This window comes from Neodiprion fabricii, chromosome 2, assembly GCF_021155785.1.
Source record: "Neodiprion fabricii isolate iyNeoFabr1 chromosome 2, iyNeoFabr1.1, whole genome shotgun sequence".
Lineage (NCBI taxonomy): Eukaryota > Metazoa > Arthropoda > Insecta > Hymenoptera > Diprionidae > Neodiprion > Neodiprion fabricii.
This window is the reverse complement of record NC_060240.1, coordinates 7,273,512-7,299,069: the sequence shown is the minus strand read 5'-3', so window position 1 is coordinate 7,299,069 and position 25,558 is coordinate 7,273,512. Positions and strand designations below refer to the sequence as shown.

The 25,558-nt window shown below is 42.3% G+C and overlaps 1 protein-coding gene across 4 annotated transcripts; it reads left to right on the top strand.

Annotated features, from left to right (window-relative positions):
• The first annotated feature begins 9,549 nt into the window (after window positions 1-9,549).
• On the top strand, window positions 9,550-25,265 carry LOC124174825 (mucin-5AC-like). Of its 4 annotated transcripts, none has more exons than XM_046554358.1 (5): window positions 9,550-9,775; window positions 18,504-18,591; window positions 18,720-20,218; window positions 20,615-24,055; window positions 24,152-25,265. In XM_046554358.1, the coding sequence occupies exons 2-5, from the start codon at window positions 18,525-18,527 to the stop codon at window positions 24,452-24,454; spliced, it is 5,310 nt and encodes a 1,769-aa protein (XP_046410314.1). In that variant the 5' UTR covers window positions 9,550-9,775; window positions 18,504-18,524; the 3' UTR covers window positions 24,455-25,265. The 4 variants fall into 4 exon arrangements, with proteins under 4 accessions (XP_046410314.1, XP_046410313.1, XP_046410312.1 ...); XM_046554357.1 differs by having other exon boundaries at window positions 18,720-20,336; window positions 20,634-24,055; XM_046554356.1 differs by having other exon boundaries at window positions 18,720-20,678; window positions 20,931-24,055.
• The last annotated feature ends 293 nt before the right edge of the window (window positions 25,266-25,558 follow it).

Below are 25,558 nucleotides of genomic sequence, written 5' to 3'. Positions count from 1 at the left end.
ATGAGAGAAAATAAAATATATCCAATTATATAAACGCGCGCAATTCTATTTGAACCATTCTTATTTAACGTATAATTCAGCTAGCTTCGTTACCGAATTTGAAGACACACTAAACTACGCACGAACTGCAACGCCGATCTCACGGGGTGAACAAACTCAGTCTATATTACAAGTTTGTCTTTAATTCTCCGAGCTCTTGCAATGGGATAAAGTAAACGACGACGATGATTAGCGACAGAAAAAGAATCTTTCCTTTTTTCAACAAGTTTAATAATATGAAAAAGTTGAGATCCAGCCGATCGCGAGTCGCTCAGCTACATAATGAACGGTATAATTATACGATTCGCAGATTTTTGGATATAATTCGCGACGCGGCATCGCTTTATACGTTTTTCGGGCAAATTTATTGCCGTGAGATGAATTTATATTACAGCGACGCCGGCCGGCGTATCGATGACCGACAAAGATAATATCAATAAATCGCTAATCTCGACGTTCGAGTCCCGAGTGATATGCCTAGGACCGGTACGGCAATGTGTCTTGGTTCCGTCATTTGTACCGTTTTCTCTCCTTCGTGTTTAATACAGATGTAAACAAAATTGACGATACAGGTATACGTCGTTTCGTCGTTTCATAGGTTAGTAAATTAAAAATATACCTCGAGATATCATCTAAATCGACATTAATAAATGGAAAATATCGTATTTCACGCGCGTAATTCGACGTGTCGCCTCGTTTAACGTTAATAAATTATACCGCGTGGTAGCTGATCGGGTTAATCAAACCGGTGTAATTCAAACGAGATTGTCACAGACTCGGCGTGAAGCGTAAAAAATCTTACAGAACACCGCGGAGTAGTTTTTAGCTTCGGCATATTGTACATACACTTATCGGGAAGATCGGGGTACGACGGTTTCTTTCTTTTTTTTTTTTTCTCATATTCGTATATTATCAGAGGTTTATTTAATATGCTTTGAATCGAAGTACGCAACATTTTGTTGGAAAAAAATTATTATTTTTTAAAGATTATATTTTAGACAAAAACCATTTGCTCCGGAATGTAATTATACTTTTTTTTCTTTTGTCACGTATATCGACAGACAATCAATGATTTAATCAGTACAGGCATAATCAAAGGATGCAGAGTTGCTTGAGAAAAAAGAAGAAATTCTTGTCCAGTCATTCCAATTTAGATTATTTATACGTACGTTTGTTTGTAACAAAGATTCGTCTCAGCTGTTTAGATTTCGTATGACTTGTAAATGATCGTGTATTAACTCTGGTTGAGATCATCGGATCAGCGTTCGCTGGGCAATCTGAAATTACAATCGGAAGCCGATAAATTCTTGCATATTGTCATATTCACAAGACAAGCTCAGCTATTATTTTGAATTTGAATATTACAAATGATTTACACCGGGTCTGATTATATGTTGCAAACGAAAAGGCAGCGTCGAATCCTCTCATTACAGACGGTATAAGCGTGTATACATCATAAATGGCTGTTTGTTCGCGACGAGATGAGATCTAAAAGTTCGCTATTTGCGAGATCTCTGGATAAGAATCCAGCGGAAGCGAGCGAAGCGGAATAAGTCTTGCATATATGTGTATAATAAATACGGATTATCTTACGAACGACGGGAAGCGGAAATCTTGAGGTACGAAAAACAGAAAGAAAAAAAAAAAAAAGAAGTACAAAATCAAGTAAGTGGGAAACAACAACGGCGCGAGATGTAACGAAATAGAAAATTACATGCCCATAAAAATGAAAACATCCTTTGCTTAGTCGAAGCGATACTTCGCACGATGATTCCGATGGAGGAAAAAGTGCAAAAAGTGTTCAAGTAAGAACGATGATTTATCAAAACACTTTAGCCCGTAGGGCTTATCCGGTGACCTCAAGCTTTTAAAGTTGACGTGGGGATGAAAGTGGTTGGAAGTAATCGCAGGAAGAACTTTACAGGTATGTTAAACTTAATGGATACCTCGTGCAATCCGTCCTGCGGTGAATCTTGCATTCGAAGATTGACGGCGGCAAACGATTCGGCAAGTCTTTTTTGTCTCAAAGCATTTTCACCGTCAATTGTCTCGCACGTAAAAATCCGTAAGCAACTGAAATGATCGAACAATGTTAGTTGAAATCGTTTAAATCCGCGGTGCTGCCAAAGTAACTCTTGAATAAAAAAAAAAAAAAAAAAAAAATAAACTCGGACTCGAAAATTTTTGCCTGTAAGTTTTTAGTCGGTGTCGCCAATGTTGTTCCCCGGCATTAACTGTGCTCGGCATTGTGATGATATAAGCTGGGTCAAATAACGTAGTGTAAAAGATTTCAATATTCCGATCATACTCCTTGTCCTGTACTCTTTGAAAAATTCATTCGACATTCTTTGACTTTTTCGCGGTCATGCACACCGTAAAATTACACGCGGTTGTTGCGTGTATTTGTATATAATATATATGGGGCATTCCGTGACATCTCGATCGAGATGCGTAAGAAGTATGGTTTAAAGACTTGAAGAAACAAACCCCACTTTGTAAAATCCGAACGAATGCAGAAAAATCTTATACAATTTGAGAAAATTTTTTTTACACCTATTAGAAGATGGAGATTTTATAACTTCAAACGATAAATTAGAAAAATAATTAGATAAGAAGAAAAATTGTTATCGGATTGCATTTTTGACTCAAGATTTAATATAAAAGAGATATTAAAATCAGCCTTTAATGTTCGTTCTTATGTCACAAATGTAATCCGATAATAATAATTTTACTTATTTTTATCATTTTTCTAATTTATCTCTTGAAGTTATGAAATTTCCATCTTCTAACAAGGTATCAAATTTTTTTTTTCATATTCTATAAGATTTTTGTGAATTTTTTCAGATTTTAATAATTGGGTTTGTTTTTTTTCCTTCACGTATTTGAATCATACTTCAGATACGCCGGGTCGAAAAATTCTGCAAAAATTTGCGATCGCATTTTTCGTCGTGTAGTTCCACACAAAAGATTATAAAGCCAATCTGAAACATCGACGTAGAATCTTGATCGAGATGTCACGGAATGCCTCATACGTATATAAATATATGGATACGTATATATTGACCACGGAGAAGGAGCGACTATTTTGCCAATCACATATGACAATTGACGAAAAGATATTCCGTACGCGCACTAAAATCCATTAACTATATTGCCGTTTTCACGAATGTTTCTTCTATTTGTATTATTCGTAGAGTTTTTCAAGTAACCCGACCCCCTGCAAAATTTTTCATCCTGATTTGTAGTCTGCCCTCGAAATTCACGAGTACTATCTTTACATATAAATATGTATACACAATATATTTAATTTTTTTTTTTTTTTTTTTAACAGACAAATTGTTTTTCTATACGCAAAGTATCGTTAAAATTTTATCTATAGAAATTCATACCAAAGATAAGCAATGTATTTTACGAAATAAAAAGTCTGACGATTATTTCGAATAATTTTTCTCGATTCATTCTCCGACAACTGCAGGCATTTTCATTTTCTAATTCAAGGTTGTGAATTTATCAGTCGTTGTACGTCTTATAAATAATACAAGATCGTTGTGTCGCGTAAGTTTTCTTCTTGAATAACCGAACGAGTGACTAAACAAAAATATAGACTATCGGTGAATGGACGAGTGGCATAGAAAATTCCGAAACACATTTGCCGAGACGTATAGAATTAGGGTGTGCCGGTGGAGCTTGAGCCTTTTGCCTGGATGCAAATTCGCGAATTTTAACCGTTAACGAATTTTAAGTACAGCCAGAATCGACTGCGGTCAGGAACCGAGTGCTGCATTGCGGGTCGGTTTCTGGAAATGACAAATGGAAGAAGACAAAAGTTAACTCGCGGCAGATTTATTTTATTCGCTTGTTCCTTGCTTCATTTTAAATCTTTTTTCTCCCTCTTTTGATCGACAAACAATCGGTACGCGTGTATCGCGTCAAGGGCTCGATCATGATCGAAAAAAGTGATTTTTTTTTTTAACAATTAAAAATATTGATTTTTCACTTGTAATTGCTTTGAAATCGTAAAACATCGAGATGGTTTTGTCGAATAATAATTTAAACCCTTCTGTATAATTATATTATTCCTTGTCTATTTGTTGTTCAGAAAATCATCCCAGCTGACGAACATGTAAATAAGATAATCACTCCGTCATTTATCTATCGCTATTGTCATTTGATTTATTTTCTCAGTGTAATTAATTGATGAGAATTGATATTTTGGCATAAATTTCCGTCGAAGTTTGTTTGAGGATCATCCGAGCTTTCACAGAGCAGACGAATCGTTGTAGATTTCGAAAAGTTGTGTTTATTCGCAAAAAGCAAATCGTGACTGTCAGTCTTTGATCAGTTCGCAGAAGCATATCCGTGAAGAAGCGAGAATCGACAAGTTATTTCAGGTTTAAATCCGGTTTTCCAACCGCACATTTATCGTATGCAATCAAATACCGACCGGGGAATCCCCGTTAAAAAGAGAGGTGAAAAAAGAATCTGTGTGAAAATTGTCCCTTTGGAATGACCGCTCTGAGTATTCCACATCGGACCGAATACCTTGAAGGATCTGTGCCAAGAAAAAGAAGGAGCAACGTGTGAGTCAAAGTTTGTAAAAGCGGTTTGCGCAGCATCGGCTGCAGGTAACAGAAAGGTGAAAAGAACACAACGTAAACCGGTGACTTGTTGAATGCACTTCCCTTGTCTGAGAGGCGTCCGTTATTTTTCAGGGTAGTGTTTGCATAACTGTGATCGTCCCGTCTGCCAAGCTCGGTATTTCGATGCTGGACCAATTACAGAGTCTTAAATTTTCCCTAGAATAGAGTTGAGGAAATTAACCGTTTAAAAAATCTCTAGCGATGTTACACCCGCCGATGACGGTGAATGAGAATTGAACTTGTAGTCAATATTACGTCACAGAAATAAATTTTAGCAAATTTGTTCCGAAAAATCTAAAACGATTAGATTTTTTATCCGATTCGTATGCTTTTGCCAAGACTTGCTCGATTGTGGTGAAAAATGAAAATAGTTACGAACTGAGCGGTAACCGGAAGTAAAAATTTCTCTCAATGTACGTATATAAATATGAAATTGAACCGAACCTTGCATTTTCATTCTGGCTCACTTTCGTCGGCACGAAACGTCTTTTTACCTTTTCTAACGTCCAAGTCTGGGGATCGTTAAAAAATTTGTTAAATTTATTCCGTTCCTCTTCATTCCACCGATTATAAGAAAATACACGCCGAATTGAATTTGGCAAACAATTCGAGGCTGCATTTTAAACTCGTCGTGAAGTAATTTTTTATCCGCACCATTGTTCGAAATGGGCTCCAAAGATATTTTGCGTCTTCGAGTGACAGCAAACGCAGAAAACCACAGCAAAATTGTTGCAGTATTCATATCGAGTACGACGAGACAGAAGAAACGTTGCCCACTTAAATTCCAGCCATCGTAACGAGGCTTCGAATAGCTGATTAACCTCCGCCATCGGAGGCCACTGCAAAAACCATCAATCCCGATTGACGCGTTGTACACACCGGTCGATTTGAATCATCGTGCACAGGGAAACATTGCCATAGTCGAAAATGCGAAAGAAAATATTTTTTTATTGTTTCGTTGATTCAAATTCTGTTCTTTTTCTCACCACCCGTTATCCGTTTCATTATCCTACAGATGATGAAAATTAGGCCACAGGCCTAATTGCTTTGGAAACTACTTTATACACTTCAACTCATCTCGATGAATTTTTACACCTTTATGAATAATCTTATCTCGTGAAGCTCCGCATTATTCACTCCATTTCCGTTTCTATAGCGCGTCACTGGCGCCGTTGATTATACCGTTTTGAGGTCCAGATTGCCCGTTACTTTGACCGAATAAGGGCGACCGTTGGTTAACAGGATCAAAAGGTATATTCACTTGTCCTCCAGTGTGTGGTCCATTGATTCTACCCTCATCCTTTTACGCCCCTTTTTTCGAGGCTGTCGGCATTGAGCTTCAAAATTATTGAAAATGCGATATTAGGATTCAAGATCGAAAATTCGAAGGGTCAAGAAGAGAAGGTAGAAAAAAAACAAACCGGAATTTATAAGTTTGAAAAATTCGTATTCCCCCAAAAAGTAGTTCTGGTGAAAAAACCTTTCGCCTAGTAGGTACGTTTATTTGGTCATTACCCAGAAAAATACGTTCGCTGTTAAAAATGGTGAAGGATTATCAACTGCTACCAGACGGAATTGAAAATCCAGAAAAGAAAAATGAAATTAGTAAATGCTACTTGGCGGGGCTGTTTTTTTTTTTTTTTAATCATGATTTATTAAAACATTACGTCACGTGCGGAAAAATTCACCCGATGAAAATATTGACTAATTCGTACGTGAAAAATGAGCCGACTGAGTGCAACGTTTCGGAAATCGCTAACGTTAACTACGTTACATCGCAGATTATTCGAAATTTGAGGCAATAATAATTATGTCTCTACTAAATACGTATATGTATATATGGTCGAGATATTCGCCAAGCCGCAAACACACCTGTAGACGTAATTATAGAGAAATAGAAACATTGGCGTAATTCAAGAGATATCGCAGGAAATCTTAATTCGTTACAAGTACGACCAATTAAATAAACAATTCGAAAATTATACGCCCCCTGAGATGATGTTCGTCTGAATTCAGCGGACGCGTTTATACGTCTGTTCTGACTTGCAAATATAATTTTTCGCGCCTGTTAGTTTTCGGTAAAACTGTTTCAGAGATCTGACCTAACAAATCCCAAATTCTGAAGGAAAAGAAAAAAAAAAAAATAATGCAAATTTCATCGCCTCTTTTCCTGTACCCCGTGATAATGAAAACGAGATAAACAAAAAAGTCTATTCTGTAAAGAAAAAATATCTATCACGTCTGAGATATTTTCTCAATCCTGCATGCTTACAAATTTCGGGACACTGGATTCTTGCAGTAAAAATTTGATGCTTTCAATAAATCTATGAAATTTTTCGTAGAGATATTGGAAATGAAAAATTTTCCCTCATGTTTATCGAGATATTTTCTTGTTAATCAAACCTTGCAACAATTTTTCATTGCAAATATCTCAATCCAAATCGATTCGAGTCAGTAACGCCTTTATGCTTTGGCACAAAAATCCAAATCCTCGATAATTATTAACATACAAAATTGAAAGAATATCCAAGACCCAAATGATCCACTTCATTGACCCGTACATAAAATATAAAAAGAATGCTGAGAATAAATACGGTTAATTATGGTCCCAAACTTTGGGATTAGAAAGAAAAGTGTCTCGTGTATTAAACTTGATTATTATTATTACTATTGTTGTTGTTGTTGTTGTTGTTATTATTTCTCCCCAGTCTATGAAACAATTCTAGTGTACCATGGTATTGAACCGGGACGGGTTCAGGTTAGTCGGATATAAAAAAAGAACCCCTGCACAATTGATATTAATTCCGGGACTTTACCGTGAAACTCATCGCTCAGCGCCGGCAATCAGGCAACCGGTGTTACGCTTGAACTTTGTACTACCATTCCCGAAAGCATTTGTCGTCTAAAGATGTCGCGCGCCGATCGGTGAGTTTCACGGTAAACTCTCGCTATCCTGTAATATACTACTATATTTATGCATCGTAGGAAATTCATGAAGTGATAAAAGTACAACAATACTTATCTGTAAGAAAGAAAAGTACCTACCACAGTACGAAATTGCACGTTTTGTAAGAACCGAGTGCGCAGCATGCCCGCGTGTTATTTATAGCGAGTACGCGCAAGTCGAGTATAGGAAATAAAGAAAAGAAAGGTGTATCGTAAGGCGAGGTTCAAGTTCGAGGCCTGCGCTGCGATGAGGCTGCCACCGATTTTATTACCGTCCCATTACGCGTTTTCGTTTCGAGACTCGCCGAAAAACTAAACGCCCCATAAAAGGGGCTCGAATGTTACCTACGCGTATACACGATGTGTAAAATAAAAATTGCCAACAAAATGTACGCGGTATTCGCGAAAGTAATACTTTTATCGTCCGAACAATTTTTTGCACCCTGTTATTAAATTCTACCTTGCTGTAATTCACCTCTTGAAAAACATAAATTTTTAAACCCAATCACCGTCTGCGATTAAAATAAATCAACCCCTGGGTTGCACACGAGATTTCAATTCGTTCTTAACAGTTATCTATAAATATATAGATAACACGAATTGCAACCTTTTCCATCAGCGAGATGAAATCGATGACAGAAAGGTTTGATGAACAATAAGCAGTGATAAGTAGTTCTAAATGGAACTAGAAAAACTGTGAAAAAAAAGTTTCATCCGTTTTTCGATAAGCAGCTTGCTTCAAATTCACGGACAGTGACAATTTACTGGCAACGTTTACTATATAGATGTCAAAATCCTGATTATACATATTTATTTATTCAATTTTACCGATGATCAAGGGCAAAGACCGCGTGTTACGCGATGTGTAATAAGCATGCAGTGATCATCGTTATGTCATGTATCGTGAACGAGGTGCATGCGTGTTACGATCTCGGGCGAACATAACGTAAGACCCTGGCGAATTTTACGGTATAAAACATACAACGACTGCAGTTTTTTTTTTTTTTTTTTTTTCTTTCTCTCATCGTCTCCCTGGTCGTTTTTTTACTCATTACGCGTCTTTCATTTTTCTTTTTCGTTCTTTCTTTCTTTTCCCCGTTTTTTGAATTTAATGACCGTGCTCGGAGAATCATTGAACTTCGCATATATAATGCCTGACGGCAGGAAAGACAAGGAAGCATTTTTCAACCCGTTTATTTCCCCCTCTCCCTCACGCCCTGGCACGAAGAAGAGGAACGACGTAGTAAACGCGAGGGAGAAACGAAGCGTGTAACGCGTATGTATAATGAGAATTATTATACACACCTACTGTAATTGGATTATACATTTCTGTAATCGTAAGCAACACGCATCACGATCCTCTTTGAGCAAACGTGTCTACGTATATGTAAATAACTTTATTTCATAATATAGATATGTATATTGGATAATGAAACCGTTGAGATTGAGTTGTAAAACTCTTCGTTTCTCATTTCTAGATTTCCGTACCTCCGTAAATATAATATGATAATAATTATTATACATGCGACTTAATTACTGTATCATTTTTTATTTTTTCACACCAACAGCGCTGAGTAAGTTCACATTTAATTTTCTTAAATTTTCGACACACGGAACGAAAATTCTCCCTGTATCTACCTAGGGTGAAACGTCGACGTAGAAGTTTTCACGTTAAAATCGCATTTCTTTCTCGTAAAATTTTACATGAGATTTCGAATACAACGTATAAAGAGTCCGGTTAACCGGTGTCAACGGATGTTCGCGAAGGAGGCCGAGAATCCGTGATATCAGAGTCATCCACGCCGCCTCCCACCTGCTCCTCCGGATGGATACGGAGGCAGAGTGGCGGACCTCGCCGGTATTTTCTGCTTGCAGACACGGCTAACTTGGCGAACTCTATAAGTAGGGGCCATCCACGATTCCCTGAGTTACTCCGAGGCTGTACTCGCCACCATCAGAAACTAAACCATCAATACAACGGAGAGACGGTCTGTAACTACAATCGTAAGTCACGACCGTTCGTCGATTCGCAAAGCAAGCAAGCAGCGACACGGGTCAGGATTAAAAGCAAGAAAAAAAATCATCGATTATTGTTATGGTGTCATGTGCGAGATAGAATTTACCGCAGATCGTCAAAGAGTTTGGTGAAGGTGAGTGTGTTTTGTTTGAAATTCTTCATTACTTCCATTGTTAATGTTATTGTTCATTGTTATTATTTTTACACCTCGAGATCTGGAGACATTTTTTGGCAAACATTTGTTTGCACTCGTCGAATCAGGCTGATAAACAGTTAGTTTTTCCGTATGTGATTATTATACGGTTGGCTTGTATCTCTGGACAGTTGATAATTAATCACCCGATATTACAAACTAAATACGCCAACGCGCAAAGTATCGTTGAACTCGCCGGGTATTGTGACGCGTAAGTTACAAGAAGACGAGATTGCAGGTGATTCGCGGCATTGAAATCTCCCCGGGATTCACAGCCTTGTCTTTATTACGCCTGCGACTTTGCGACGAATACGTATACAATTACCTCCGCACAATAGAAACTACCTGGCTAAAAAATAAAATTATACATTTTCATTGACACGGTTACCTAAATAATTTATTATTTATGATTACATCGTTTTCAGGGGCAAAATTCTATCTACGTGTATTTGTATCGCGATTTTTCGTGCTATTTCAACGCTCTTTCGATTTTTCGACATTTCGATTTAATTTTCCGATTCGTTAAAAACTGGGACAACGAAATGGATAGTTCGGTTAATTCTCATCCTGAACCTTGCTTGTCTCGTAATATAGTCAATTCTCCACCTCGTTGACAATAATTTTCATTAATTTTTACAAACGCAGCTCAACCGTGTCGAGGTCTTTTTACTCCTCTATTGTGTTTTTTTTTTTTTTTTGTAGCTTGTACCGAATCGCGGAGAACTTCGTCTCCTAAGCATGTTTTCAGTCTTTCGTTATCGAGTTTTCGTCTAGGCATCGGGTCGATCAAATTGCCCGATCGCTTCAGTTTCCGTTGAAGCGTTCTAATTTATCCGATTCATTTTGTAAAATATTTTCGTCAACTTCCAGCGATAAACAGCAGATCATGTCTTACTCAGAATTGTTGAAAAGCAAAAGTACAGCACTGAGGTATATAATGCTCGCTTGTAAAAATCTTGAGCGCAGGTTTTTACCTTCCGATTGAAACCGCAATTTGCGTTCAGAAGCGCTGGCCAAAGACGATGCTGAAGTCAGTAACGTCGTCGTAACGAAATATTGGGTTAAAATTTTTACTTTTTATCAATTTTGTGATAACTTTGAAGGAACTATGATTTCAAAACGTGAACATCGTGAAACGTGAAGTCGCCAAGTATCGGTTTTTTCATCGATACGAATATCGTTCCAACAACGTTACTACAACTCCCATATAATCCTGGCAAAAAAAGATGATGCAGACACGTTATAAACGTACGTTGAACGTTCTACGTTCTACGTTCTCCTACTTCACCCTCTTCTTCGGTGCGAAAAGACTCCCGGCAATTCGCTATACATACCGTGTATTGAACGCCACTGGATTCTGTAAGAAGCAGGCCAGAATACGGTCGAGCTATTGTCCGTGTAAGATACGTGAACACTTTTTGCGGAAACATACCGGTGCGTTCTCCTCGCGCGGTCTGCATCGCGAGACTGTCGCAAGCAAACGAGGGGGAAAAAAAAATAAAAAAATTGTGAAGCCGATTTCAGTATTCCGTGAAATATCCACAAGCAAGCAACTACGGATAAATCACGACTCACGGATTTTCTTTTCGTTTTTTTCTTTTTTATCTTTCTACTCCAAAATGGGTGAAAAGTTGCATACATAGATACATAAATTTCGTCTAGTTCTGTTTATATTTTGTCTCAAAAACCTTGACGCGTAGTCAGAGGGGAAGGACATTTTTTTTTTTTTTTTTTTTTTTTACATTTATCCAACACCTTGGATAGACATTTTATACCCTGTGGCAAGCAATAAACGCGTTTTATCCGCGCAGTTTGTCCGCGGAATCGCCGTTCGTCGAGCCGTAAATACCAGTTTGCGTAGATAATTAGCAATTATATACCATCCCTCATAATCGTCGAACGACTCGATTCTCGTCGCGCGGACGACGCGTTGTAAAAATAAGAATTCGCGGTTGATGAACGCCGAGCAAGAAGACAGGTAGGTACTGTACAGAAGTGAGAACGGTGCAGTAGACGACCTTGCTACTTTCAACGGCAAGGCTAGCCGTGCGGCTCACGCCAAGCCAGGGTTCAGCACACTCTTCGATCTCGATCGATCGCGATTGATCCATCGATCCTAGTTCCCCCTTCTTCCAGCTGTGGTTACTACACGCGGTTCTTACACAGCAATTTTCATTCCTTACATAATAATCAAAAACTTCACGACGTTGGTGCAAGAATTAACGAATCGATGTCGAGAGCTTATTCAACCGGAAATATCAAGATTCAAACTTGCGATACGCAGAAAATTTAGTATTCGTAATTGTAATCGGAGTAAGTAATTTACCCCTACCTTATTTCCTTGTACGATAGGAACGACGTTTGAAGCCAATAATCGTAAAGATTCCAATTTGGCTAGAATTTTCTAACAACTAACTGTATGACATGAATTTCTTCGCAGTGCAGCTTTAAGCGGTGAATTTAAAAAAATGGCTTGCGTCGCAAGAACTGCATCGCTGCGTTATACAATGTTAATCGTTAAGTAATTAAATAACCTGCCGAATTTTTTAGGCAGAAGCCTGAAAAAGGATCAACCGGCGATTGTGCGCGATCCTTTGTTTCGATTCATATTGCATAATTCATGAAATTTTCGAAGAAGACGTTAGTGCTACACAATCCTTGATTATAATTTTAAATTTCGATCGGAGCGGAATGAGTGGAATTACTTTTTCTTTTACGTTTTGCAAAATCCCTCATCAACTCGACCGAATGATGCGATTCAAGTGTTTTCGCGGGTACGTTGAACCCACGAGATGTAATCTAATACCGGGACCGCTCTATTTTTCTCGCCCAGAATGGCACCATTATATTACAGGCTGCGATCGGAAAAAGAGGCAAAAAGTGACTTATACAGCTTGAGGACAGAATTCTTCCTAACTTCGTCGCGTCTCGAGTACAATTCATTGTAACTGAAATCCCAGATCGATCTCGTCACAACGACGGTTTGACGTGACTCTGCGAACCTCAGGTGCACCATTCTTTTTATCTCTCATAGTATTTCCAATTAGTCTCATAAACGAGTCCGGCATTAATGCACCTGCGTAATTGGTGCCCATATACGCCGGATGGATATTCAATATCAAGCGGTGAATTCCTTGAAATTATCATCGAATCATGGAGCAGCGGCGCTTTTTGCATCGTTGGATTATGGAAAAAAAAAAGATTCGCTACTACTTCTCAAAGTGAGTAAAGGAAGACGTTTCGTATGGTCCTGGAATGATCCCACGCTGGATCTACTTCGCATTTAGCAAGGAGCCATCAATTTGCGGGGCAGAACCGCGAGGATCGTATCTCGAGAAGAAGTCGAACCAGCTCCTTCCTTCCTTGCAGTAACTAATGGCCAGGCCATTTCCTTGGCCGTAAACATTTCAATACACACATAGTTACCGGCGTCGCGTCTCCTTCGGGCTTTACGCGATTCCTGAACTGCCATATAAGCCCATATCTAGTTTCCTCGCTAAACGTTGCACCGCTTTGAGTTGTACAACGTTCGACAAGACAATGGAACTATCTAGCATCTGCTTACAATAGACAAGTGGTAAACCATGCGGTGTTTAAGGATCTATTCAGCGTACAGTCCGATCGAAAACAACCGGGAACAAACAAATTGGCTCGTTAACGCCGAGTCGATCGAGGCGATCAAGTTACGGTGGTTGCAAGTTGAAGAAGAAGGGAACGTTGCGTCGCTCAGGGAAATCATATCGACGCATGTGCTTCCGATCAGCTGTAACGCAGCTGAGCTTATTCTTTCACGTAAATGCTCCGTGATTACCAATATTCAAAATTTGTTCGAATCTTGTGCAATTCTCACCCTGCACTCAGCTGCAGTTTTTTCTTTTTCTTTTTGTTAAGACTGTACGACTGATGGATACCTAACGTGAAAACAGTGTGCTTTACAGATCAGATACAGAGGGAGAGGAAGGAAAAACAAAACTCCAATTGTATGTGAAATCTTGATCGTTGGGAGTGTAATACCGATTTCGTGGTGTAATATGAAGATCCTCCTCATTTGACGCTCGTCGGGTTAGCTGAACCGTGAAGGTTGTTCGTTTAAATTTTTTTTTTTTTTTTGTAACCCAACCGAGCCGTGGCCGACTACGTTACGTAAAAGAGTACATCATGCCGGTTTTTCGTCATCGTCACCTTATTCGCCTATTTGTTTTTCGAAATTGATCGGTTGAAAATTGTGCTACAAGTATGACAATGTCCTTTCGTATTCTCAATTCGTGACCGGTAAAGTATTCCGCAAGTCGCGAAGGTACGACTTAAATCGAACAGCAGAAACGGGTTTAAAGTTTCCGGCATCGAAACCGGTCCCGGTAATCGGCAATCGCTAATTAAAGACAATCACCGCTGTGTTCGATAAGTCGGAATAATTCCCTGCCGCATCCCGATGGTTGAGAATTCAGAGTCATACCGATTTCGTCGAATCGGGTACTTCAAGATCGACCCAACGGACACACCTTGTGATTTTGGCGCAAGTGCTTACACCCGGCGAAAATTTGCCCCCTGAATTACAATCAGCTTCCGTGTATCGCTGCGAACCAGCGCAAAAATAAAACTGGCCTCTCGGCACGAGAGATTCGATTTTGTATTCAGTTCACAGTAGCTGTTATTCACGCTGACTGTGCGAACGAACCGAGCTGCCCACGCCGTCCGCGATTACGTACATGTTTCATTCATCGAAGGTCGCACGGAAGAACGGATATCGGACTTTGGTAACCCATATTCAAAAACCTCCTGATTTCTGCACGCCGTGTATCGTCGTTCCTCCGTTTCGATTGTAGTTTTCATCACCTGTCTATACGCAGCAATGTGAAACGATTCGAGGACGTGACATCGATGGACTTTGTTTCGTACAACTACTGTACGAGCTTTCGGTGATATTGACAATCCATTTTTTGACCATTCATCTTTTTCGTGTACCAGTCATTGAACCATTATGGCTAGAATGACACGCGAGCGATCGAAATATGAAAAGCTGCACGTAATGTCCGGTGAACTTTGCACCCAGATCTTGCGATCCTCGGTCACGTTTTCGTTTTTCCTCACCGCGTGGACTCGATTTCATCTGTACTAACGAATAACGGCGGATTTTTTCAAAATCCCAATTATCCGCGAAGCCCGCGTGGTCTGGTTTGTAACGCCAAACCGTGGATAACGTATATAAACGGATCATCGGACAACGTGACGATATTTAATGCCCCCAGTTCTCGCGATTCCTCGTTTCCAAATTCCATTAGGTATGATTACGGTTGAATAAATCGTGGATAAGTATATAATGGGTTAACAAATTGAGGTTAATCTGTGATACCCGCTACTCGGTGAAAAAATGTTCGATTCCGTTTCGCGGATCGATTATAGATTCGCTTCTATCACCAGTGACACAATTTTTGTTTTCTTCTCTCCGGTATCACGATCGGTAACGGTTCTCGCGAAAATGTCCAAGAAAAAAAAATTCTAATTCTTCTTACATTCGGTGGTAAAATCCGTTAAAATGTGTGGGACAAAACTTACGCCGACGTGCCTATACTGCCTATACCAACGAATGTGAATATTCGAGACTCGATCAAAGCCTTTTAAATCCACTGGTTAACTGTTAAGCATGTACATCGTTACGTGTGCAAACCGCTATTATAATGAGAAGATAAGCCGAGGTCTTGTAAACAAATCCTTGCCCGGAGGAAGATTTTCGCCATGCCGGTAGTAGGATGACGAGACCGTAAATACTAAAACTCAAAAAAAAAAAGAACCACATCGCGTTAATCTCAGATCTTCTGTAGGTACTTATTGTACGGTGATGCGGTGAGGTTGGGCAAAGCGTTATGAAAACTACCGCCATCAACTCGGTTTAATAAGCAGGGAGCCAAGGCCTTTGCTCGGGTTAAGAATTCATCATGTGAATTCACGATTCGTCATGTTTGTTATTCTCCCTTTTTCCCCGCCCTGCAGTACCTCCTCAGCACCTCGACTAACACGGCCTTAATCACGCGTAATTCTCACGATTAAAATGAATAATATAAACCGGATAGCGGGTGACATTGAACTTGATTTTAATCTTGCGTCACACTCCCAGTGCACTCATTCAGCATGGAGAAAGGAGGGCCGAAGGCGCCCTCCCAGATGTTCACAGACCGCACATAGAGGCAGTAATGTGTTTGCGCATTCCACCTGTCTCTTTCAATAGCTTACAGCTTACGTCGCGGTAATTCCACTCTCCTCGTTATTACTGTAACGCAAAGTAAAGAAAGAGAGAGGCTCGCTGCAACAGGGAGATGAAAACCATTCGACCAATATTTGTTCAGAAGAACCGGGGTCAATGCAACGTCTGACTCACGCTCACCCACCCACCGAGTCATAGGCATGACAATTTGGTTTTAATTAATTCGTGAACCTATTTTCGTTGTACGCCCGATTCACCGCTCGAGGAACAAGCGATAAATGGTGCAGATTTATGGATCGAATCACATTACGCACGATCGTGGCTGGTGTTTATCTGAATTCGAAATCTCCGGCATTAGCATATCCCTGTTGTATGCGATCGTCGATACTGTCACGGCAAACATGTGACTGTCCGATCGAATCTGATTTAGAAAAAAAAAACACAAAAAAAAAACCCAAAACGTGCAGTGCCGTTGGACCGTTAGACGCTGCGCGGTTAAATCTTCTTGATACTTTTGCGGAAACAGATGACTCGATGGTCTACCCTAGTATGGATTCTAGTCTCGTAACACAGTTGGATAATCGCCAGAAGAAATTCCGTAATGTTGGCAGGCATCGATCGTCGTCTTTGCCGTCTAACTGTGTCTCTCGACCCTTCTTCCACCCGACAATACCATCCGCCATCCAGTGGCTTCAAAAATCGGTGACAAGTAGTTGAATCCCCCCCGCCCTTCCCCCGATTTTTAATCGGCCTCTTGACCTCCCACGTAGTAGCATCCCGATCATCATTTCGGGCGACATCTTCTATTGGACAGACAAATTTTTTTGCCTCTTTATTACATCAACAGCATAATATGCGTTCCTTCTCCTCGCGGTTCGCTCTGTCACGGTTTATCCTTTTTCGTGAAGGGTATACCTGTTATACGATATGAATTCAGGTACAGTTAGATGGGCACAGCTCTCGGTCGTCATCCAGATTTATTTATTTATTTTGCTGTTCAGCTTACTAATCTCCACCATGCTCGCCGATCGGTAAGACACGAAAGATCGGCCATGGCGCACTGTGACGTCACGGCCGTGCCCATGGTGAGGTAGCGATTTGTTATGAATGAGCGATAAAAAAATATCACCATGTTTTAGGGACTTTGAAAGATCCTCCTCGTGAAATAATAGACTCGATTCGGTTAATCTCACGTCTCCTAGGGAAAATCTGAAAAATATCGACAAGTGCGAACGGCAGGATAGTGCTACTTTACAAGTGCAGAGATGGAAAGTTAAGAACAATTTCTAATATTAAAAAAAAAAGATTAGAAAAAAAAACAGTGCTAACTATTCGTCGATGAAATGAGCTTTTGATGTATCATTGAATAAAAAAATAATACGAATATGTTGAGAGCATTTTGCCATTATGGGATCGTAGCACTTCTGCTACCATCGGCGATTAATTATAGCTGCAAAAGACTCATCAGAAAACCGTTTATTCGACCTAAGAAACCAATGTTTTTTACTCAAATTCTTCTGACTTAAATTAATCCAGGTTGGAACGTTGAACGTACAGAGAGCTGAGATGTGTTCACCAAACTGGTATAACATTAACGAGTCTCTTTTGGGACTTCTATCTATCGATATCGTTTTCCTATACAGAAACTTTATGACAACATTTATGCAAAAAAAAAAATCGTGATGCTCGATGTGTTAGCCACAGGTGAATGACCAGACATAGGTTAAACTTTTTCTTGTGGAACCTGGTGACTTCACTCGATTCCGAGCTGCGCTTTCGTCACGAAAACTAAGCGTAAAGACCATTCTTTAATGGGTTATAGATAGATGTGGTCGTGTATAACGCAATAAGAATCTGAGGACTTGAACCGTAGAAGGTAATTTACGAAATAATTAACACTCGTCAATTCCGCGAAGCGAATCGTGTGATACGTGAACACGTGCATGGACACAACTTATACTATATTAAACAAGCATGTGTCTCCATTCTGTTGAACTCTCACACGTGACGCCGGATAAGACCCGAGAATCTTTCGCCTCGAGCATATTTTTTTACTCCCTATTCACGGTAACGGCAGCGTAGAAATAGCCGGTGACTGTCGCAGCTTCTGATTTGATGACTAGGCTGAGAGATGTTGACGGGCAAAAAGAGAAACCGTAATCGAGCTGTCACTCTTTATTCTTATCACTGATTAACTACCTCGTCGAAAAATCCACTTTTACTGTAGAGCTAAGTCTTGCAGGGCCTTGAACGTACTGTATGTACATACACACAAGATTTCTGTCAGCCAATTAATCCGGCAATTTTACACGGTGGACATAGATTGCTAAAAAAAATATGTCTCCGGTCTTGAAGCTTCAGATGGTACGCAGTACACACTTTAATCACGGTAAAAATATTTCGGACATGAAATCAACTGAATTGTATTTTCTCATCAGTTAATATCGCTTCACTTCCCAATTTCAGATTAAGTTTACAGTTTGAACGATGTGGAGACGCTTATGGACGCTGGGCGTCCTCGTGATATTGGCATGCTTGTCGTCGGCAGACAGAGGTGAGTCACGTAGTTTCGGTATTTTTTTTATCGTTTTTTTTATTCAATCTGTCTTCCTTTCAAATTGTTGATACATAACTTCTCTCAAGCAACAATACTCACTTCTGCAAAAATATATTCCGTTTCAGTGTCATCCCGGAGCAGAGATTACGATTACGAACTGCGACAAAGTAGTCAACCCTTCAGATGTACGTCGGAAGGGTATCACACGGATCCACAAGACTGCAAGGTTTATTACAGATGCGTCGATTGGGGAAACGGCAGTCCTCTGACGGCCTTCCGGTTCGAGTGTGGTCCCGGAACGGTGTTCTCCAAGGATCAGGGTGATATTTGCACACACCCGTCTGACAGTGGCCGACCCGAGTGCGACGATTCCGCGAATGAAGTCGATTCCTATCCGCAAGGCAACCAAGACGTTCCGAAAAATCCTGAATACCCTCAAACGACGTCCAGGCCGACACCGACTTCTACAACGGGAACAACGCAGGCCGCATCGGTTTCATCGACGCAAGCAACGATACCGGGAAGCAGCGATAGTGGTCAGAATAGTAATGTACAATGTACTCAGGAAGGCTTCCTTGCGGATCCCAAAGATTGTCGAAAGTTTTATAGGTGCGTCGACGGAGGCGCAGGCTCGTTTATAAAATATGAATTCACGTGTGGCAGCGGGACGGTTTGGGATCCTGAAATTGAGGCATGTAATCATGCGTGGGCTGTTTCGAGGAGTGATTGTAGCGAAAATGGTCAAGGAGGTAACGGTGATAATGGTAATCCTGGAAATAATGAGAGTGGGCAGTGGAATGGAGATACTGGAGGCAATGATGGACAATGGAATGGAGATACTGGGAACAATGGTGGACAATGGAATGGGGATACTGGGGACAATGGTGGACAATGGAATGGAGACGTTGGTGATTCAGGACAACCTGGTAACCCTGATGGACAACCTGGTCAGCCTGGACAGCCTAGAGATCCTAACGGGCAGCCCGGAAGTCCGGGTACTCCAGGCACACCGGGCACACCTGGAACGTCGGGAACACCGGGAACGCCGGGCTCACCTGGAACACCGGGAACACCGGGAACGCCGGGCTCACCTGGAACACCGGGAACGCCGGGCTCACCTGGAACGCCGGGAACACCAGGAACGCCGGGCTCACCTGGAACGCCGGGAACACCGGGAACGCCCGGCTCACCTGGAACGCCGGGCTCACCTGGAACACCGGGAACACCGGGAACGCCGGGCTCACCTGGAACACCGGGAACGCCGGGCTCACCTGGAACGCCGGGAACACCAGGAACGCCCGGCTCACCTGGAACGCCGGGCTCACCTGGAACACCGGGAACACCGGGAACGCCGGGCTCACCTGGAACACCGGGAACGCCGGGCTCACCTGGAACGCCGGGAACACCAGGAACGCCGGGCTCACCTGGAACGCCGGGAACACCGGGAACGCCGGGAACGCCGGGCTCACCTGGAACGCCGGGAACACCGGGAACGCCGGGCACACCTGGAACACCAGGAACAGCGGGAATGCCGGGCACATCTGGAACACCGGGTTCACCTGGAACGCCGGGCACACCTGAAACGCCGAGCACATCCGGAATGCCGGGGTCACCCGGAACGCCGGGAACGCCAGGCACATCTGGAACACCGGGTTCACCTGGAACACCGGGCACACCTGGAACGCCGGGAATGCCGAGCACACCTGGAACACCGGGAACGCCAGGCACACCTGGAACGCCAGGCACACCCGGAACACCGGGCACACCTGGAACGCCGGGAATGCCGAGCACACCTGGAACACCGGGAACGCCAGGCACACCTGGAACGCCAGGCACACCCGGAACACCGGGCACACCTGGAACGCCGGGAATGCCGAGCACACCTGGAACACCGGGAACGCCAGGCACACCTGGAACGCCAGGCACACCCGGAACACCGGGCACACCTGGAACGTCGGGAACGCCGAGCACACCTGGAACACCGGGAACGCCAGGCACACCCGGAACACCGGGCACACCTGGAACGCCGGGAACGCCAGGCACATCCGGAACACCGGGCACACCTGGAACACCGGAAACGCCAGGCACACCCGGAACACCGGGCACAGCTGGAACGCCGGGAACGCCGAGCACACCTGGAACACCGGGAACGCCAGGCACACCTGGAACGCCAGGCACACCCGGAACACCGGGCACACCTGGAACGCCGGGAACGCCGAGCACACCCGGAACACCGGGAACGCCAGGCACACCTGGAACGCCAGGCACACCCGGAACACCGGGCACACCTGGAACGCCGGGAACGCCGAGCACACCTGGAACACCGGGAACGCCAGGCACACCCGGAACACCGGGCACACCTGGAACGCCGGGAACGCCGAGCACACCCGGAACACCGGGAACGCCAGGCACACCTGGAACGCCAGGCACACCCGGAACACCGGGCACACCTGGAACGCCGGGAACACCGGGCACACCCGGAACCCCAGGCACCTGTAACGAAGAGGGATTTTTCGCAGACCCTAACGATTGTCGTAAATTCTATCGCTGTGTTGCTGATGGTGCAGGTTTCATTAAATATCGATTTGACTGCGGCGCTGGAACTGTATGGGACCAAACTGCACAAAGTTGCAATCATTATTCTGCAGTACCCACTTGTAATCCCAGTACTGGAGGGTCAAATTCTGTCGATGGCCAGGAAGATCAAAATAAATCAACCAGTAAACCCGGAACTACTACAACAAATGTACCAACCAGCACTAGGAAAGAAGGCGGTACTACGAAGCTGCCCACGTCAAATGTCATGACAACATCTTCTAACGAAATAACTACGCAAATTCCTGAAAAGCAGCCCCCCACATCAACATCTGAAACTGATAGGAGCACCGTGGTAACAGAATCATCATCTTCACCTGAGCCTGCTGATCAATTAACGACTAGGTCGACGACCCCGACTTCAGGGAACCAGGTAACAACAGTCTCACCCACAGAAACGTCTTCCCAACCAGATGTCGGTTCGTCGAAAATTCCCGAAACATCGTCGACACCATCCTCACCTCCACAAGTGGGAACAACCGATTCACAGGAAGCAGTTACGAGCCCGCCTGAAAGTTCAACTCCGTCCACAAAAGCTACGAATTCGCCAGGAACCGCTACTTCGATGAATCCGGATGGCTCTGACAAGTCTGGAGAATGCTCAGCAGAAGGATTCTTTGGTCATCCAACAGATTGCCGTAAATTCTATCGTTGCGTATCGACTGATTCGGGGTACACGAAATATGACTTCGAATGTGGTACCGGAACAGCTTGGGACGCGTCGGCTGAAACTTGCAATCATGTCGAGCAAGTATCATCATGTAATAGTCAAAGTAATGGAACTGATCAAAGCACAAATTCCACGACGAGTACAACTCCATCTAGTAGTACAGATCCGTCTTCCACAACCACTGAAAATACGAGTGTGGGAAATCCGGAAGGAACTACCCAGCACTCCGGAGTAGACAGAACTGATGAAGTTGGCCAAGTTATTTCAAGTACCGAAGGTGGTCAGCAAATGACTACCAAAGCACCTGATCCGACCAACTCACCCGGTGATTCTACCACCCAGAGTTCATCAGTCCAGTCGACAACTATCGAAACAACTGAAACTTTATCCGAATCAACTTCCACCGAAGCTTCATCGGAATCTTCTCCACAATCCAGCTCCACTCAAACTTCGCCTGAATCAAGTTCCACTGAATCTTCCTCTGAAACAAATTCAACCGTTGGCTCAACGGAAACATCAGTTCCACCATGCGCGACGGCTAAGCCAAACATAACGGAAACTTGCGAGGAGGAAGGATACTACCCACATCCAACGGAGTGCGATAAATTTTATCGATGCGTCGATAACGGGAATGGTTTCAATATATACAATTTCGATTGTGCGCCTGGAACTATCTTTGATCCAAGTGTCAGTGTTTGTAATTATCCTTCCGCTGTGTACCCGCCAAGAGACTGTTCAGGAAGCGTTCAAAGACCTGGTACGACCGCAGCTCCTGGTGAGACTGTAGCGTCGACTGAAATGACAACGCGAGATTCAGAGTCTACAACATCAGCTGAATCGACCTCCTCAAATGGATCGACGACACAAGAATCTGAGTCAACTACATCGGCCGAGTCGACAACTCAAGAACTGGAATCTACGACGTCAGCTCAATCGACGACAGAAGAATCTGAGTCAACTACATCGGCCGAGTCGACAACTCAAGAACTGGAATCTACGACGTCAGCTCAATCGACGACAGAAGAATCTGAGTCAACTACATTGGCCGAGTCGACAACTCAACAACTGGAATCTACGACGTCAGCTCAATCGACGACACAAGAATCAGAGTCAACGACATCACCTGAATCGACTACACAAGAATCAGAGTCAACGATTTCAACGGAATCGACGACACAACAATCAACATCTACGACGTTGGCCGAATCAACAACTCCAGAACTGGAATCTACCACGTCAGCCGAGTCAACAACGCAAGGATCAGAGTCGACAACTTCAGCTGAATTGACAACGCAAGAATCAGAATCGACCACATCGACAGAGAATCCTGTATCCAGCACGACAAACGAAAGCACTACAACAACTTCAGGGGAAACAACCGAGGAAGGACAAACTACGACTGATTCGACAACGGAATCGTCCACCGTGAGCACTGAATCTCCGATAGAATCAACGACAAGTCCATCTAAGACAACGACGCAGTTTTCAACGGAAACAACAACAGCGGGAACGACGGACAGCACTTCCGAAGGAACAACTGAAACCACTACCGAAGCCCCGACACCATCTGAACCCGGAACAACTCAAGCTACGTCAGAATCAACTACGGAAAAAGCTGAGTCTACGACTGTCACTGAGTCCACTGGTTCCACAACGGAGTTGGAATCGACAACAGAGAGCATTGAGAGTACTACTGAAGGTTTGCAGACGACCACAGAGCAGTCGGAAAACACTACGGAAGAGCAGAAAACAACGGAATCCACAGAACAGACGACCTCGGAAGCTCCGGAGTCTACAACAGACTCTCAAGGTACTACAACTGATCCATCAAGTCAGACAACCACACAAAAATCCGAGGAATCAACCACGGATATTGCTCTAACAACAACAGAAGTCGGGTCAACTGAAAAACCGCAAGTCACACCCTGCCCCCTTGCAAACTTGACCAACGAACAGATAGCGTTGGTTTGTCCAACCGGGTTCCATCGCCATCCAAAGTACTGTAATCTGTTTTACCAATGCACATCAGCAAGTAACATGGAAATCAAGGTTTTAATTCTGAGTTGCCCCGAAGACACTGTTTACGACAGTCAGAAGATCCAGTGCGTTCCTGAGGAGGATTCGAGTGAACCATGCTCTGGATCAAAGGCCGATGCCAGATTCTACCGGAGATTGAAGGACAACTCTATGCCTCCCGTAAGTATTGAGAGAAACGCTGAAGTTGTTGTTGAGTTATTTTCATTTTCTAGAACTTAAACTGAGTGTAATTGACCGAAAAATATTTAATTTCAGGTGAAAGTTCACAGTCAGAGCCTCTGTCCGAACGAAGGTCATTATCCATATCGCGAGGACTGTAGCAATGCCTTCTACAAGTGCAAACGTGACATAACGGGCTCGTTGCAGGGATATGTTTACAAATGTCCACAAGACTTCGTTTATTGGTCAGTTTCAAGAAGATGCGAGAGAGCCAATCGTCTGCCGATGTGTTCGTCCGCGGAATACAAGAATAAGAATTATTCTTGGGAGAGTCGTTGGGGTGTGCCAGTAGAAGATTCTAATTTTTCCGCGAGAATGCTCAATTTTGAAAGCTATTAATTATTGGATAAGTTCCGTACATATGCGTTAGACTGTAGATGATAGAATTACGACATGGATGTTGGAAATCTTTTTATTAGTTTAATTTATGTATGGATTTTCAGCATCCATTGTAGTTCAGGCAGCTGCCATTTTTGAGTAACCATTTAATACTTACCTAAATAGTTACCTTGAAACAGCAGCTTGTGCCTCGTTATCACATGAATTCTATTTCCAATAATTAATGATGAATAGAGAGAATCTCCGTACGATTTTAACAATCCTAGCGATAAAATCATACGTGACATTCAGGGACTTGGTTGTGGGATAAGTGGTGATAATCACATTTAATATCAAGTATTTAGTGATTGTTGAAATATGTAATGCTATCATCTTTATTTATTTTACTAAAACGTAGCATCTTGCCAATCACGTGGCAGAACAGAATAAAATCAAAAGCTGGTGTCTTATTGGATATTTCCACGACTGTATATGTACAATATTTAATTTCTATTCTTTTCTTTTATTTAATGTTAATATTATTTCATATTAGTCACTTAATTACATCTAAACTATCCTATGAATTAGGAGATGAATAAACTATTTCGTAGCTGTACAATCGTACAAATGTGTCTACAGTACTCTACAGAAGTCTGATTTTTGTGTTTATAATACCTGATCTCTGCGCTAATTGCTTTTTTTTTTTTTTGTCTGTGCTTGTTTTATCAATATAAAATATAATACAAAATGAAAGATTTATTCCCTGGAATATCACAGCAAATACCATTACTTGTGATTGCCCAGTGTTGTTACTTTATAAATTATATGAGCAAAGGAGTATAAATATTTGATTAAAAATAGTACCTATATTCTTGTCGAAACATTCCGTCCTGACCGGCCGTGATTATGTCACTGAACTTTAATATAACTTGAGTTCGTTCGGTGGATTATGCTCGTATGCTGAATTTTAAAAACTGTCCTGCAGATAATTCAGGTCACGCCAATACCGATTTATCGTAAAAAAAAATTGTAAGTCGTCAGGCACGTTGGGGGTAACTTATTTGATCATTCTATACAATATCACAATCACATATTACATTCTTTGTAAATTAGTAAAACGCACGA